General features: G+C 46.1%; 5 protein-coding genes across 5 annotated transcripts; 2 read left to right on the forward strand and 3 right to left on the reverse strand.

The window, feature by feature from the left end:
• Nucleotides 1–4,529: 4,529 nt before the first annotated feature.
• Nucleotides 4,530–6,292, reverse strand: BDV38DRAFT_291255 (GMC family oxidoreductase; the record flags this gene model as incomplete). Its single annotated transcript, XM_032061699.1, has 3 exons — nt 4,530–4,719; nt 4,768–5,950; nt 6,007–6,292. 3 exons carry the CDS (start codon nt 6,290–6,292, stop codon nt 4,530–4,532), a joined length of 1,659 nt encoding a protein of 552 aa, XP_031915604.1.
• Nucleotides 6,293–7,177: 885 nt separating this feature from the next.
• Nucleotides 7,178–8,012, reverse strand: BDV38DRAFT_291256 (sulfotransferase family protein; the record flags this gene model as incomplete). The annotated part of the gene is made up of 2 exons (XM_032061700.1): nt 7,178–7,914; nt 7,970–8,012. 2 exons carry the CDS (start codon nt 8,010–8,012, stop codon nt 7,178–7,180), a joined length of 780 nt encoding a protein of 259 aa, XP_031915605.1.
• A 1,897-nt stretch (nt 8,013–9,909) lies between these two features.
• On the forward strand, nt 9,910–11,311 carry BDV38DRAFT_44622 (kinase-like domain-containing protein). The gene is made up of 2 exons (XM_032063363.1): nt 9,910–10,104; nt 10,158–11,311. The coding sequence occupies exons 1-2, from the start codon at nt 10,027–10,029 to the stop codon at nt 10,995–10,997; spliced, it is 918 nt and encodes a 305-aa protein (XP_031915606.1). The 5' UTR covers nt 9,910–10,026; the 3' UTR covers nt 10,998–11,311.
• A 1,228-nt stretch (nt 11,312–12,539) lies between these two features.
• On the reverse strand, nt 12,540–14,237 carry BDV38DRAFT_280897 (uncharacterized protein; the record flags this gene model as incomplete). Its single annotated transcript, XM_032059414.1, has 3 exons — nt 12,540–13,337; nt 13,421–13,508; nt 13,567–14,237. 3 exons carry the CDS (start codon nt 14,235–14,237, stop codon nt 12,540–12,542), a joined length of 1,557 nt encoding a protein of 518 aa, XP_031915607.1.
• A 1,768-nt stretch (nt 14,238–16,005) lies between these two features.
• BDV38DRAFT_280898 (uncharacterized protein) lies at nt 16,006–16,357 on the forward strand (the record flags this gene model as incomplete). The annotated part of the gene is made up of 2 exons (XM_032059415.1): nt 16,006–16,136; nt 16,306–16,357. 2 exons carry the CDS (start codon nt 16,006–16,008, stop codon nt 16,355–16,357), a joined length of 183 nt encoding a protein of 60 aa, XP_031915608.1.
• Between the last annotated feature and the right edge of the window lie 481 nt (nt 16,358–16,838).

The raw sequence follows: 16,838 nt of genomic DNA on the forward strand, positions 1-16,838 counted from the left end.
GGCTGATGATATTCTCCAAGTTTTGACTAACTGTCTGGTCCGATTTGATACCGTTCCTTGCTTCCTTCTTTTCCTGGTAGTAAAAAGGTGCGGCTCCTGTGTCTTGATGAGTTGTAGATTTCGATAGAAGTATGTGGCCTAGGCTGCTATCCGACGGGGATCATATCTTCAACTTTGTGTCAAGGCAATGAGGTGTAGAAAGGACATTATGACGGGCTCCAAGCAATGGGAAGTCGAACAAGGGGTGAGGGTATCAAAGTAATATGTAATGGAAAATGACACAATTTAAGTATATTGCTCCGAAGAGAGATCAGTGATGTTATCATTATGGACTCAGCGTGTTCCCAAATTGCAGTCACCCCGTAGCAATGTAAATGACAACATCTTGGATAACTGATAGTCTATTTATGGAATACCTGAAGAGCTGCACTGACGACTGTCTGTCATGGTAAGGCATTTGGAGACACGATTATCGCATGGTTAACGAGCGATGTCGCCAGCCTGGATCAACTAACATGGTTGACCTCTGGGGTAGGATTTCATCGTACCGTCGAGAAGCTCCCCTTCTGCATCTGTTAGATAGGTGTTAATTCTTCCACAACCTTACCCTTATCTCCATTATGGGAAGATTCTGATCAGTTCAACAAAATAACCAAGTTGACTTTGGTGGATCTATACAGCCATAGATCTTCATCAGCGCGCAAGTGCGGCCAAGATTCGCTCTATCCGCTCTCCATAACAATTGAAAGTTGATGATTTATATTTTCCATGTCCAACAACATGTTTCATTGCATAAGTGGTAGACAGTACAAACCGCAGGACGAGGGAATTTTCAGCGGCCATATTTAGCTCTGTGATGTGGCGATAAAACGTCCAATACCACAGGATTTGTCACACGTTGCGCACTCGGCCTTTTTGCTTCCTTTGGCTGTACAGTAGGGAGCTGACCGGGCAATAATATGGCAGTATGGTGGCAGGCCTTTCCTTGATCTTTAAAGCTACTATTAGTTCTAATGAGGGCTGCTCTTACTACCCTGTCCTGCTCTAAGACGGCATTGGTGTTAGGGTAGTCATGAGTAGGGTAACTTTCAGCGCGATCGTTTTCCCGTTATGATCGATGTATTCGTCTGAAGGCTTTGTGTTCACAGGTTTTATGAATGCCTTGTCCGAACAATTCGCCGATATGAAGCGACCAACGCAGACGCTATCGCTCTAGGGAATCCCGTGCCTTCAATATTCAGTAACATTCCACTCGTGACAGCGATTGGATAGGGTTCAGGTGCGTCTGGCGTTGGGGTGAATGCTTTCCAATGTACTTCGATGATATCACTCATGTCCGATACCGTGATTTAAAATGGGTCGTCATGCATTATTATCATATTGACGGTTAGACTCCTATGTTATTCCGCCCTCGGTATGGGGATCCGTTGTGGTCTGGACATGTCGGTATATGATTGCGCCTTCGACTTTGTGGTAGACCTTCGATATACTGAGATGGGAATTGAGCTATACCAAACCGGAACGTGGGTTTTGATTAAGGAATGGGATCGTTGTCATTCTGCAAGACCTAGGCTACTTATATAGGTGTGGGCGGTCTCAACTTTGGCTCAGTAAGGGGCCACTTAGAGTAGTCATAGTCAGGGCCGGGAGTGACCTCATCTTTATCGAGGAATGGGCCCCTCCCAAAGGTATATTCCAGTCAATTCACAGTACCTTTAAGCGCAGCATTGGTGGAGCGAGCAGATATGCTAACATGGAGCAGGGTAAGTAGAATCACTCGGAATTGTCTTGCCTTATAAGTCGACGATGCTCAGCAAGCAGCTGTTACTTATAAAAGCATATGTTCTTCAGGCAGCTGCAACATCATATTCGCCATGGATATACCGTAGACTCAACAGCATTCTGGACTTCGCTTTAGCGGACTGTTTGTTCTATTGGTGATTAAATGTCAACCTCTTGCATTGATCAATGAAGCGAGTTAATATCCCAATTTCCGAAAGAATCAGAACAGCTCAAAATGCCGGTTCGTGAATCAGGTCATGGAAGCCAGCCGAGACGATGCCTTCGGGCTGGGGGGCAGGTACTGGTGCAGGTTCTGGTGATGATGTCCCATTGTAATGCAACGCAAACTAATGAATATGTACGCACCGACTCAATATCCGGCCATTCATTATCATCCTCAGGATCCAAGTTGATTGGCTCGTCCAAGTCAATAATCTTTTGCATCGACTTGATGGGATTATACCGAGAGAAACCTCCGTACCCGTCGCAGTCATGCGAGCATAGGAGGCCATAATTTCCCACTTAGAAGCACCGTTGTTCCACAGAAGCAGCCGTAACATAAGGGTGCGCTACCTGTACCGTCCTTATCTCTTTGATCCACCTTTGTGTGGTGAATGTTAACCATATTTATCGTCAACTAGATTAAGCCGTTATTGGGGATTGGCAAACTCATTATATTTGCGGTTGGGGTCTAAGCAAATTTAGTAGCAGACCCTCGATGGGTAGACATGTTTATATGACTTACTAGACGCAAGGTCATTCTAAGCCACATGAGAAAGGGACAACACGATTTTATCTTTGAGTCATGCTACCATTTGTGCCACAGGGTAGCGTTAGCCTTGGGTAGATATCACTTCATCATGATCACAACCTGTCTAGAGTATCGTCTGCCGCTCTCACTTTGATGAATCTAGGGCATGGCTCTGAGGCACAAGGCATCCTGGGTTACTGAGGGGCTTGAACATCTTTTTATATTCAATATGATGAAGAAAATATTGTTTTTGTGACCTGCGGTAGTGCTGTTGTTATCAATGAAGAGTGTTGATAGTGGATTCCGGCAGCTAAGATAGCCGATATAGTCATCATCAATTTAAGGATTGATGATCAACCAATCATCAATATCCTGTTAAGAAATAACATGTTGTTGAATATCCTCGCAAGAGGAATGGGACGGGTAGATGTAAAGACCGGGGTTTTGGAGCTTGAATCTCGCTGTTTTAGTTTCGCCTTTATTGGCTGTTGTGACGGCCGATAGCTAGTGACCCTTTGGAGGATATCATCGAGCAAGCCAAAGCCATATTCAAATCCAATATTTTATTCCACCAGTCTGCAGCTCAGAGTTCCCCGTTCATCATGGAATCCGCACTTGGTCTCGTGACGGCTGCCCAAGCTGCACACTTCAATATGCCAAACCTAGATTATAAACAAAGGCATGTCGTGGGGATATGAAACGATGCAGCTCAAATGACCGCCACTGTGTCATGTCCGTAGGCTTGGGAGTCGAGCTATCGAGGTCATTCCGACCGTTACCTTCTAGATTTATAATAGAAGCAACGATGGCAACATAAGGCGGGTTGTCCACGACTCCTATCTAAATTGTGCCTGGAGCGCCCCTTGACGTGTAGCTCTTGCTGATGCTACTAAAATAGAGAGACCGATTCCATGGGCAAGTCATGGATGTTTGCCTGTTAAAGGAGACTTTGATATATGGCAATCAAAGACGAGCTTTCGTTAACATTATAAGCCGATTACACAAACCAGATTGATGAGGATGAAGTGCAGATAAAACTGAGTTTATGTTACAAATGATAGTTGCAAGGGCCCCAAACTTGTATATGGTTCCAGATACATTCAACGCTCAAATTAGTTCTAATCATGAAGGCGATGGATGATTCACACATAAGTTCCTCAGGCACCATTAACTAGCCTTGTCGGCCAATTTTGTGAAGTACAGTTAGCATTCCTCTCGGACATTCAATCTGGGACTACATTCAATATCCCGAGGAGGGATATTGAAGGATGCGGTGTCACTGTGCATATTGGGTAGTATATCACTTCTTCCCTTTTTTCCTATTCCTGGCTGATTTGCTATAACTTTGCACGGCTCCTTGCTTGTGACAAATACCTGCCTGTATAATCCTGGGAGGCAAAATCCTGGCGTTCCGATCGTTAAACCTAATATATATGGAGTACAGAGGCGTTGTTATAAAGCATGCCATTCACACATTTACTGAGGGTTATTTGATATATAGCAAAATTGGTTTATTTATAGCCCCAGTCAGATCATTGAAATCAACACTTGCTGGCCGCATTGAAGAGCCATCTCCACATTCATGCATGGTTGACCAAAGTGCGCTTGGAATGTGAGTTGACGCTGGACTGTTGGGATAAAATCTGTGCCCAGCTGTCACCATTCATTACGGCAACAATAGTGGGAGAAGGAGGTGATAGTACACTACCCGGTGGTAGATTGAATATCGATTCGACCTGCTCACTTTTCTATACCCAAATTGCATTGCTAGACTGAATCATGCTCAAAATTCAGAAGACAATTCTCATACTTGCTTATTGATGTTTCCGAGCTTTTCGGGCCTGTTCACTGATACTAGTACCATCCGGCCTACGCGTTGACATTCAACTTCAACTATATACACTCGGGTGGCCCTAGCGGTCTTGCCACATAATTACATTGTCGTGGGAAGCTTAATAGTTGAAAGATGTGCCCATTCAATATAGACGAAATATACTCATACCTTGCTGGCGATTACATCCGCCGCCTTCATTGCCATGGCATACAACGCGGCCTGGATATGTCCCGCGATTGGGGTTGGAATTACACTGGCGTCAACAACCCGCAAGTTGGATATTCCGTGGACCCGGAACTTGTTGTCGACGACTTTGCCCATTGAGCATGTTCCCATTGGGTGGTACGTAGAACTACATCCGTTAGTTAGGACCATATGAACGACTCGGGTCTGTACATACAACGCTCCATGCCGAGCCCTAGCATCCAAATACTCATCGCTAGAGTTCAAGCTGATCGGCTCAAACCCATCCGGTGGGGTTTCCTGATCAATGAATGATTTGCCTGAATCGGTCCCCAAAAATAGCCGAGCGGCAGTGCGCAGCCCCGTGCGCCAGGCGTAGCGATCCACCTCAGTTGACAAGTAGTCGGGGTCGATTACAGGCGGATCAGCCGGGTCCGTCGAATTGATGGTAACGTGTCCTTTCGAGGTCGGCAGTAGGTCAACGATGGTCATACATATGTGGGTACCGTCTAGGGGTACGACCGGGTCTGAAGCACTACCAGCGGCGTATAACGTGATGTACTCTAGGATGGATCGCTCGGCTTTGACGAGAGGGTGATCTGCTGATGGTAGACACCCTTCATCCGCTATAATTGCCTCTACTAAGCCATCTCTGGGGACGCTGGTGGTGACGACCCAGTCAACCGGCACCCCGAGTCCGAATTCGGGTTTGGCGAAGAGAGGGTTGTCGGATCCAACAGCATACCCCTTGGAAGGGTCCTTGAGCTTCCAGTACTGTACGAGCTCCAGATGATCGTAGAGGTTTTTTCCAACTTCCGGGGCGTCAACGATAGTTGGGATGGCATACTGTGACATTATCTCTTCTGGGCCGACTCCAGAGAGCATCAAGAGCTGTGGGGTGCGGTATGCTCCCGCAGAGACGATGATATCTCTGCCGTAGTATCTCTCGCCGCTTGTTGTTTCGATTCCGATAGCCTTCGGTGTGTCGTCTTCTGGTGCTGTAATAATGCGCCTCACAAGTGTGTTGGTCATGACCTGGACACCATCGAGTGGATAGGCAGCGCTAGCCAACTGACGCAGTCCGTCACGACGATCCTCTGCGATCTCTGCCCGACCTTGAGGGTTACCTCTGTTTCCATCCAAGTGAGGCAGGGCACTGACATGGTTCTCATCCCATGCCTGTGCTAATGTCTCGCGCAGCGGATATTTGCGACCGGTCGAAGAGACTCGGGCAACATGCAGCGGACCGTCGGATCCATGTTGTCCACTAGCTTGACTTCCGTCGGTGTATTCCTCCGTAGCAATAAAATAAGGTAGCATAGAATTGTAGCTGTAGCTTTCGTCCCCAACAATCTCAGCCCACCTGTCATAGTCGCTACGATCCCCACGGATCCATCCACCTGGGGAATATTTGTCAGTCTGAGGATATATGATTGGTACTAGCCACCGCGCTTACAGCTGTTGATTGCTGTTCCCCCGCCAAGGCATTTCCCCGCCGGGTTTCCAATCCTGCGACCCTCGAGATTCTTCTGAGGCGTCGTGACGAATCCCCAGTCGAGCTCGCACCCAATGAGAAACGCTGTATTGTTTGCGTGAGGGATCAAAGTGTTGTTAGAGGCATCAACGCCGGCCTCGACCAGAAGGATATTCAATGACTTGTCAGCATTGAGTAGTCGATTTGCAACGACGGAGCCTGCGAGGCCTCCACCCACAATTATGTAGTCGAAATGTACTGTGCTCATGTTGTATCTTTCTTTGTCGGAGGATTACTTGCTCGTGGGACTTCATCGTGCTTATAGTAGCTTGGATCATGAGGCTGTGCTGTGTACGTGCATTAGTCTGACACGACTGCCAGACTAAATGTCTCATCTAACACTTCAATTCGTCCGTGCCTCGTAACAATTGCTGACCACCCCTCCTAATAGAAAGCGTGCCCCAACCGGTTATTTATCCTCGATTCACATGACCACCCTCTGTCATGATGGCGCGCTAAGCGAAGGATATTGTTGTAGGTACATTGTTAATCTATACCAAGGTATACACTTGTCGACACCATCTTCGATCTACACAGATAAAATATACATGATAAGGTTCTATCATCTACATATCTACTCTTCGGTTGTGACTAGCTTAATGCCATAGCTGTTTAGGGTTTGGATCGGTCACCTGCATTTTGCATATGTACATCAGGCCCAGACAGAGGCCTTTTTGGGTTTATCAAACTACAAATTGTGCAGGTATCTGAGTTGGAGAAAGTCCTATCATAGCCACGAATCTTGTGTATTCCTCTTAGTTCACCAGGTCACATCATATATATAGCTTAGTACAATTCTCATCGTCACGCTATCATCTCCAGCTTCACGTAAATCCGCATGCGTACATTGCTCTTGTCTGACATGACAAGCACTAAACTGCATGTCAACCAAGGAGTCACACTATGAATTGCCCTACAAAGGACACCTTGGGTACCGGGACATTCTAAAGCATTGCAATGGGATGGGTTGAATAGCGCAGAAGCCATATACCTGCTTCGACTTCCCTGCATAATGATAAGTAAGTGGCACCGATACATCGCAATCAGCATCCTCCTGCCCAAGCTAACTAAACATATTTACTCCATCCAACAATCATATCTCATCATGGTACCTCCCAGCATACCCTCTCACCCAAAGCGCACCCAAAACAACCATCGCACCCAACCCAACCCACCAAATAATCGTCCTAATAGCTCCCCAGAAAGCCATATCTACATGCTCATTAAGAGCCCTCGCAGGATACTCCCTCGGCCACTCTTCCGCAGGAACCTCCACCCCCAGAAACGGACAAAGCACCTCCCACCCATCCCTCCCAACCTTCAACTCCAACCTCCTTTCCTCCGGAACAGCTTCCCTTACCCTTCGATAATGCTCGTGAAACGCCTTCTCACAAACCCCTTTATCATAACAATTCCCACAAAACACCCTCCAAACAAGCTCAGACATCCTATATAACGGCCCAATCTCCGTATGGTCAACATACTTCCAATACCGAAAGAACGGCATCCGTATGAATCTAAATAGAGTCTTGTCCATGGACTCCCACCACGAATCAAAATCCCGGGTTGTGAGGATTACCTTAGCATCCGGGTATGCGTGGATGAGATCACCCCAGAACATCGAGGCCGGGATGTCGAGGACAGCGTCGTAATGCCCGATGAGGCGGTCGAACTCGTCGCGGTCGTAACGAGGGATATTCTTCGGGTCCGGGTTGAAGAAGTTACATGTTAGAGCTTCGATCCAGAGGTTGAAGTCGCGAGGTGGAGACTTGAAACATTCCGAGCCGTGGTAGGGCGTGTAGCCTAGTTTGCGCAGGGCCACGACTAGGGCTGTGGCTTTTTGCTAGTGTCCGTATGATTGTGGATGATAGTCGGTGGATGTTACAGTTTGTTCCGGTTCGGGTTAGGCCCAGGCAGAGAATGCGCATGGGTTCTATGCGCGTGTTGGGTTCGTGGTCGATTAGTCGGGGCATTTTGAGGGGTTCTTTGGTAGGTTCTTTTCGGTGGGTTGAGGTACTCTAATTTTAATCGGGGAGTATTATGCCAGAGCCTATTCCAGGAGATTTGCTAGGTTGTTTCAGGGGGGTAGAGGTATTCTAGAGGAGCAGGGCATGATATATTAAGTATGTGGCTGGACTTCTGGGTGGAATATAAATTTATGCATAAGGTTCGATTTCGTCATCATCTGCAAGGCTCTGACAATTTAAGTTCCGCTCCACAAGAACACGTCGACTGACTCCAGTTCATGGAAGGCTTGCTCTGGATGGTATGATAGTATATGGGGGAATCATGAACAGCACTAGCTCACAAGAAATTAATGTTGGTGGCGTTTGAGTGGCCACATAGCTCGAGAAGCTCCTTTTGTCCAGGTAGGGCTTTCTTCAAATCCAGAGGAACCACCAGAATTACATAGTTTATTTTAGCTAAAGTTCAAGGTTGCTAGTGTTATATCCACCGTTGTATGAATACCGCAGCTCTATTTTTTAGCCCAATTAAGAAGCGAAGAAAACACACTCCATCTACTCTAGTCTCAGTCTACACCACGACTACCTCCACGATTAACAATGTAACAGCGTCAAGTATATTATAAGTTGAACACCACGAGCTGTAAAATCGAGGCCGGCAATAAGCAATTTCGCGGCCGTTTACGGCAATATTTCTACCTATAATTTAGCATCCGTATGTTATCTACTTAGTGTTAGGGTTGAAATATCTCTAAAAGTGTGCATCGCTATGTATCCACAAAGACTCTATCCCTTGTTGGGATTCTTTCTTGACGGCTTACTGTTACGCATTACTGGAATATCTAAAATCTAACCACATCTACTGGGAATACACCCCACCTTTTACAAGCCAACACTCTGAGTGTGTGCTGAAAATTTTCTTTCTTAATTCCATAGATTTGAAAGGCCATTTAGTTGGTGATATTTCTCTAGCCACCTATCACCCAATAGAATGGCCTTTCGTGCCCAACCCCAAGTGCCCTGGACGTTTACCCCTCCTTCTATGCAGAGACAGTCTGTTGCGCAAGGCTGGCGTAAGCGAACCAACTATAAAATGGTTAAACCATTTTGGAATGGACAATAGCTATCCTTCCGAACGTCGACAAGCTGCTAAAGTTATATATGTACCGAGACTTCATAACTGCGTTAGTCTGTTGCTTTTCCTAACTTATCATCATACGCTTAGCTGATTCACGGTCTTCAGGAATCTGCAACCGTCCTTACGCTTCTCCGAACATGTGCTTCATGGAAAGCCCTGCCCCCGTGTACTTTTCCAAATGCAAGCATACTATCGATATCCCTAAAGAGCCAACTCCCCGGATGTGTCCAGTAGCGGAACAGCGGTCACCCCCATCATGGTGTCCTGACCCTCCTACACCTACATCCAAAGGATCAAGCACAAACCGCCAATATCTCTGTCCAGGTTGTCGAAAGAAGTAACGGTTCTAAGAAGAATAAACAGGGGCCATGATACTGGAGGGAGGATGCTTATTTGCAATGTATTTTTGTGCTTTACTTGAATTTCCCTCGCTATCCTTAACTTGAGGCCAAGCTTTAAAATAGTTCGCTCTTTCTTGCTCAATATAGCATAGTGGACCGGTCCCTCCCCCGGTAATAGTATTCTCAACACTATCACAAAGCAAGGGTGATCAGGGGAATCAGGGAGTATCAGGAGTAGTTGTACAAGGAGTAATATTTTACTGTAATTTTGCTCTGAACCACGCCGAGGGTTTTTCCGGTCCCGTTATCGACCCAAGACTTTATTTATCGGTGCTCAGCCCTGTCAACTTCAAGCGTATATACGCGCAGGACCAGTTAGCTAGGGATGGAGCCTAACCATCCCTAAGTTGCTTCCCGCCGTTTCTCCTCCTATCTGTTTTGCGCATATTCTTCCTCCTTTTCTTAATATATTCTTATTCGACACGCGCCAATAATAATTATGGTTCTCTCTATAATCCGCACCTGGTTCTATGATATCGTGTGGCCTTCCGCAACTCAGGAGTCGGACCAGTCAACGGTAAGCTGTATTGAGGCTGTGGTTGTCTTCTATGGCTAAGTTATTTTCTCTAGAATATTCGCAAAATACGGCTCGAGGAAACACCGCCCCTTGAAACAATCAAAGCAAAAGCTGGATCATCATCACCCCATGCTCAACCGTCTCCATTTTCTCATGATCCTTATCTTGGTCTCCCAGTAATTGGGAATGGGATGACTGGGGTTGTTCTTCAGATGGGGGAAAACCGTGCAGTTAAGAAAGTCAAGCAATATCAACCTGGGGACCTCCCAGACCGCGAGGACGTGGAATACATGAACAACATCAACCAGCAAACTCTAGAGAATGAGATCCAGGTCTTTGAACGCCTGGGCAGCCATACAGGGATTATTCCATACTTCCAAACATCCACGTATGGGATTGAGCTAGCTCTTGCGCAGGGAAATCTAGAGTCTTATCTAGAAACTTGTCCCGAGCGCGAGGACGCCCTGAAGATCCGCTGGATGTCAAGTCTCATTGACACTCTTGCACATGTCCACTCTCGCAAAGTATTTGTGGATGATATCGCCCTTCGCAATATCTTAATTCTAGATGAGCAGCTTAAACTTGCAGATTTCGGACAGTCCATTTTATTACCACTTGATATCGATATTACTTCGGTAGATGAGAATGAATTGAATGTTCAGATTGAGATCCTTCATCTTGGTTGGGTTCTCTACTCCATTGCATCCTGGCGGGTCCATAAATACTATTTCTTCAGCCCGGAAAACCCCGAGCTCTGTTGGCCTGAACCAGATTCATTTCCAACTGTTGATGATGTTCTATGTGGCAAAATAATCCAGAAATGCTGGAGGGGCAAATATGCGAGTATGGAACATGTAAAAGAAGAGGTTCACCAAGTGCTCATTAGCCAATAAGTTATCCCGGTGACGATTCTCTTGCCTAGCTCGCTAGGAAAATTTCGATCCACTATTGCGTTCGCGTATGCCGAAGATGCTCCTTCTCTTGTGTTTCTTTCTTTCTTATTTTTTTTGTTCTGAGAAGCATTTGTCATTCATTCATCAGCTCCCGTGGTGGCAACGGGATATTGTTGATTCCAATCCAAATGGGCTGCCGAAAGCTAGGGTTTCTTTCTGATACGGCTGTGGGTCCACGTAATTATTGAACTTTGTACCTAATTATTAGAGATTGTCCATAGGGTTGACGTTGGATATCGACCGACCAACTTTAGACAAAATCCTATACACCCTTGCCGATAAATACGGTTTCGGTAATTTCATCTTTGTAACAAATGAATCGCTTTAACATAGAGCCTTCGCTCACGACATCATGAATGTTGGTAATAGAGTACTCGCTGGTGCCACTGACATTCAAACGTGCTTCCGACCAGAATAGATGGAGTAAAAGTTGGTACTGCTGGTCCTGTTGGACTTCTGCCACACTCAAGAGAGGTGAAGAGTAGTATTGCAAGGCGCGGTGCTGGTGAAAATAGGAAAAGGAGTTAGAACAAAAAAGAAAAAAAAAATAAGTTAGCCAGTGAGCTACGGCTCGCGGCGCCTTTACCACACTAGTTAATACAGGCCCCACCGTAGCGGGTCCAGGTCCGGGCCGCGGCGGGTCTGCTCCTATTACGTGGGGTAAGCATGACTCCATAATAAGTAGGGTTTAAATCGAGGATCGTTTCGTGCTGTTGATGGAATGATGGCCATCCATGACGCTTTCGTCCATCATCATGATGTCTACTCAGAAAAATATGCTTACCACGCTATATCCGATAGTATGGACGAGTGACTTTATGCCAATTGGAACGGAGTCTGTACATCTGCGCTATAAATGCCGTGATTGATTCGTCTAGCAACACGATGCATCATTGGAGTACAGGAAGCAATGTACCTTCGACTAGGGTGGTGCTCAGCAGGTAGACATCATGTTAGAAGATTCACAGGCCCTCGCTTTATGTTTTAGAACGACTGTCAAATCCCAGCATGAATACTTCATCGAGCACCCAGTCTTGCGTGACGGCAAAATTGGGATCATGGATGTAATATCGCGTGTGTTCCAGGGGCTGGCTTTATTATATCTGGACAGCTTTCGTCTTGAATCAAAATCCAAGCTCGTATAGTCCTCCTTCCAGACCTTTCCAAGGGTAGGGGAACTATTTTTGGACGAGTAACCCTCCGGGGTAGAGAAAGGAGAGCAAACGGCCCAGTGATGGTATCAAATATTCTTAGTTCTCAGCAAGGCTTTGCGCTGCTACGTCCTAAGGCCTCTATCAATTCGACTATGTTCGCATTGAACGCGCAATGGGGTGTTATAAGTTAATGTACGGCAGAAGGGTGCTTCTAACTTGAACGCAAACATGTCATTTAATGCAATTTGGACATACTAATCATGTGTCGAACTTCCAGCATCCGCGACTTAGTTAAGACTCACTTCTTAGCCATGAAGCCTCCAAGCTTCTATGCCCCGTTACCCTTCTTTGAACCGCCGTTTGAAACGGATGTACTCTTTGGAGTACTGGGTTTCCTTAGCATGAACCTCCGCCCAAAGGTAGGTGTAGCTGGTTCTTTATTCATCTCACTTTCCGCAGCTACCCACTGGGGTTGTGAACTGTTTAATTGTATAGGAGCAGTGTAGACGGTCATTTCTTCGTTTTCGATAATAGACACTCGGGGGAACACAGTCAAGTAGGTCTTGTTGGGGTTCTTTTGGTTGGCAGTTTTCTCTTTAGGAGCGTTATTGGAACTGGGAAACATAAAGACCTCGCATTCATCATCGGCAGTCGGCGGATCAAAGTCGAGCTCGTATCTGCGCTTGCTACGCTGGATCGGTTTCCAGACAGCCGCTGCGTTCTGTACAACCTTGCTCAGAGTATTATGGAAAGCGGGGCGCTGCTCTTCCGAGAGTAACTCGTAGAAGTATTCAGACACATTCTTCACCACTGTTTGGATACCCTCCAAGCATATACTTTCCTGAGTTGGTGGATCTAGCGACAGGAGAATCGATCGGCAAAATGACTCTTTCTCGCTGTTGAGAGCCGCCTCGTTGTTGAGAGCCTTCCGAAATAGGTTATTTTCGTTATCCACTGGTGCGATGTATGCTGGTAGGAAGATATGCTTGTTAATCTCTCTAGCCAAGATGGCCAGGATGAGGGCAAGCCTCATCTGCTTCGCCGCCAGTGTGTTGGAACATGGAAGGGGGATTTGGTAGGTTCGTGCTAATTCACGTTGACGAAGCTTCTCCCATGCGGAAGTGATCTACCGTTGCAATCCAATGGGTTATGTCAGTTTTCCTCACCTTATTCTTGTTTGTGGGACGGTGTGCGATGGCAGCTACTTACCCCAAGAGTATTGGCAGGAAGGTCGTTTTTCAACATGCCAAATATTTCGGTTGTAGCATAGCTCCAAAGCTTGCAGAAGCTCTCAATTCTAAATGAAGTTAGAGTGTTGGGTGAAGCCCATGATCCCGCAGAAGATGCACACTTACGCTGAGTCTTCCGTTACTGTACTGTATCCAACAGCATAACCCTCCAATTTTTTGAGGCTTGCCCGAGTTGTCTCCAGCAATCCGTTGGTGGCAGTGGCCTTCTCTTCAAGATCGCTGAATCTTTTCTTGGTAGAAGCGAGCTTCCCTTCCAGGTCTGCCTCCACCACTTTCATCTGCTTAATGGTGGTTTCTTTTTCTTGAATGCTTTTCTGCAAGTCTTTGATGTTCTTTTGAGCTTGTGCCAGCCTATCCCTCTCCTTTTCATTGTCGGACTGGAGCTTTTTCAGCTGTTTCCCAAGGTCATCTACCACCTTATTCCGCTCGGCAATGTACTTTTCCTTGCCAAGAATAATAGTTTCAAGCCTCTGCACGTTATCTTTGGTCTCTTTATGTCTGGCCTTCTCTCTTTCATGAGTCTCAAGTACTCCCTCCAGCGCGATTCCTTGGTTCCTTTCTTGGCCTTCCATCTTCTCGTTGAGCTTTGCGATGTCCTGGTCCTTGACCTTCAACTGATCGGCTAGCTTGTTGTTCTCATTGTAAATGGCTAGAATGGCATCGAGTCCCGCATTCGAGGCCAACGACTTGAACTGATCAAAAAATAGTCTCACAAAATTCTGGTCAGGGGCTTTGGGTGAGGGTGTAGATGGTGGGGTCAAGGGTTTAGGAGGCATGTTGGTTGACAAGTCCCAAGAGAAATCGAAAGCAGTCAATAGATCGCAACACCTAAAGTTCTGTACCAACCTGTTCGCTTGAAGAACCGAGGCGTTGGACATTCCTGTATCAGCAAATCGACACATAGGGTCAATTTAAGTCTCGTTGCTTTCCTCATCATGGAGGGATGCTTCAAGGCCCTATACCCTCACTTCCGCCTCACTCGGTATCCCAAGCTGCCTACGTGGCAGAACCGACTTGGCCTTTGCAGAAGGTACAGCATGATTTAGTGAACACTCATCTGATCGTTGGATGAGCGGCTCCCTAATCTGGTGGTCTAAATACAAGGCTGGCAAGGCTTCAATTCTTTATACCGCACAGCGAGTCGAACCAAAACGCACGGATCTCTTGGTGCGTACGCGAGTCATGTATTGCCTGCAGGCAGCCAATCGCACAAAAGCAGATACTACGTGGCTTCATGTGCTGCAGCGCGCACTTTGACTACTACATAACCTACCACGGTAGCAGCCCTCCATGATCCGTTCGGAAGATGGGCGCTTAGCTCAGGTTTGGCTGGGTGATTAGGCTCGTTAGCACCGGCTGCCGCGAATGAAAAGTTTAGATAATTAAACCTAGGGGCCGATCCGTTGTGGTTCCCCGGTCGATCCTTTCCCGCCAAAGGCTTTCGGGCACTTGAAATGGGTAATATCCAAAAGCAGACTCACAATCCTCTTGCCCAACGTTTAGGGTCTTTGGGTGCTCGCTCAGTCACTACTTCCGCGAGGCTTGTGACTCTCAAAGCTAACTCGTTCATGTGAGCGGGAAGTACTAGTACACCTTGGCGGCTGCAGTCCAGATAGGATCAGGAAACGATGGTGCCGGGCTAGATTAGTCCAAGTGGCGCCATTTTTAAGTGGTATGCTGTTGCGGAGGAGATATGCTAGTTAAGAATCACTTGTTACTGACTCACTATCCTGTCCACAGGTGCTGTGTTCATGCATCTTGTAATTCGCAATCAGCTAACATGAGATACCACTCGCGGTAGATAGAGCTTTATATAATACTTTTCGGCAAAGCGTTCCTTGGCCTAGAAAGCAGCAATACTATTTTGTGGACCTATTACTATACGGTCTTAGCCTTGGTTTATTCTTGATATTTTTCTTGACTTCCTGTCACGAGTTCAACGTAGGATAGGATCGGCCAAGAAGCCATACCGCATACTCGGCTCCTCGTATACAGCCCTATAGTTCTCTTTGGTTTTCTACTTTATATATATATATATACCCCTCATATCAAACGATGAGATGGAATTGATGAAATAATTTCTCATGTTTCCATACATGATGGATAATGAACGGATATCTATATGAGCATTCCAACTCGATATGTAAGTACATTAGTCCTGACTTAAGCACGCTGAACTTCATGTAGCATTTTATATCTAAGTTATAATCAAAGTAGGTTGGTTTTCCATTTTAAGCCTTGGCCAACTTCCATTGAACTGTAATATAAGGTATTAGAATACTAGATCAGAAGTGGTAAAGCTAACTGGAACAGGGAATCCATAGGTGCTCGCTTTATTCACCCTAACTACTATGGTTTGCCTGTCAATGCAAGTTTGCTTTATTGTTCGAAACGAGTTATATGTATTTAATTCATGGGTGGATGTGAACCGCCAGGTTCGAACTCAAAATACCCCGATAGTCCACTGCGTCTGGAAATCAAGTCTTAAAGCATGGTATAACCCGGGACCGGCTTGCTGAACAACAGGGAATCTTATGCTTTGAGATGGAGGCAGCCGGCCTAATGGATAATTTTCCATGTCTAGTGATTCGTGGAATCTGCGACTATGCTGATTCTCATAAGAACAAAGACTGGCAAGAGTATGCTGCTGCCACGGCTGCTGCATACGCTAAAGAGTTTGTCTCTATGACACCTGCTAGACAAGTTGAGATTACACCAAAAGCCGTCGAGGCATAAGAGGATATAGAATCATATTTAAGACTTCCTAAACATTTACGCTATATATACTCACCAATAGATCCCTATCCCGTAGGGCTTGGTGTGGTCTCACTGACGCTGTATTAGGGAGCAGCGTGACTACGGCTTGGAAGCTTATGTTTTAAGTGCGGACGAGTAGAGTAATCTAGTGGCTTTTGTTTTCACTGAACAATAAAACAGCATTTGGCGCCGTTTTGCGACTATCTTAGTGCCACAGCTGTTTAATTCTACGCCCTGCTGTCTCAACATCTTTGTATATCCGCCTATGGTTGGTCATGCTCTAATTCAGTGCCTGACCAGTCGTGATACTGCCACCGAGAGGCTTCTTTGTCGCTCACTCAACCCCCCCATCTTTTTTTTGGGAGCCAAAATCGACTCCTCAGAGGCCTTTCCTTTCTTCCTGTAACTCTTTAAATTGTGCGACTGTCATGGTTATCTTCTACGTGCTTTTCCATCGCTCAGAAGCGGTTTCACGTTGTCCACACTCATGTTCCAACACCCTAGAGTCACTAACCAAAAAAACAGATAATATAGAAATAAAGCAAAAAAGAAAGGGAATTCAAAGCTCCTCAAATTCCAAAAGAACATTGAGTAAAGAAAATAAAAACAAATAAAAGCAA

The sequence above is a fragment of the Aspergillus pseudotamarii genome, assembly GCF_009193445.1.
Source record: "Aspergillus pseudotamarii strain CBS 117625 unplaced genomic scaffold BDV38scaffold_15, whole genome shotgun sequence".
In the NCBI taxonomy this organism is placed as follows: domain Eukaryota; kingdom Fungi; phylum Ascomycota; class Eurotiomycetes; order Eurotiales; family Aspergillaceae; genus Aspergillus; species Aspergillus pseudotamarii.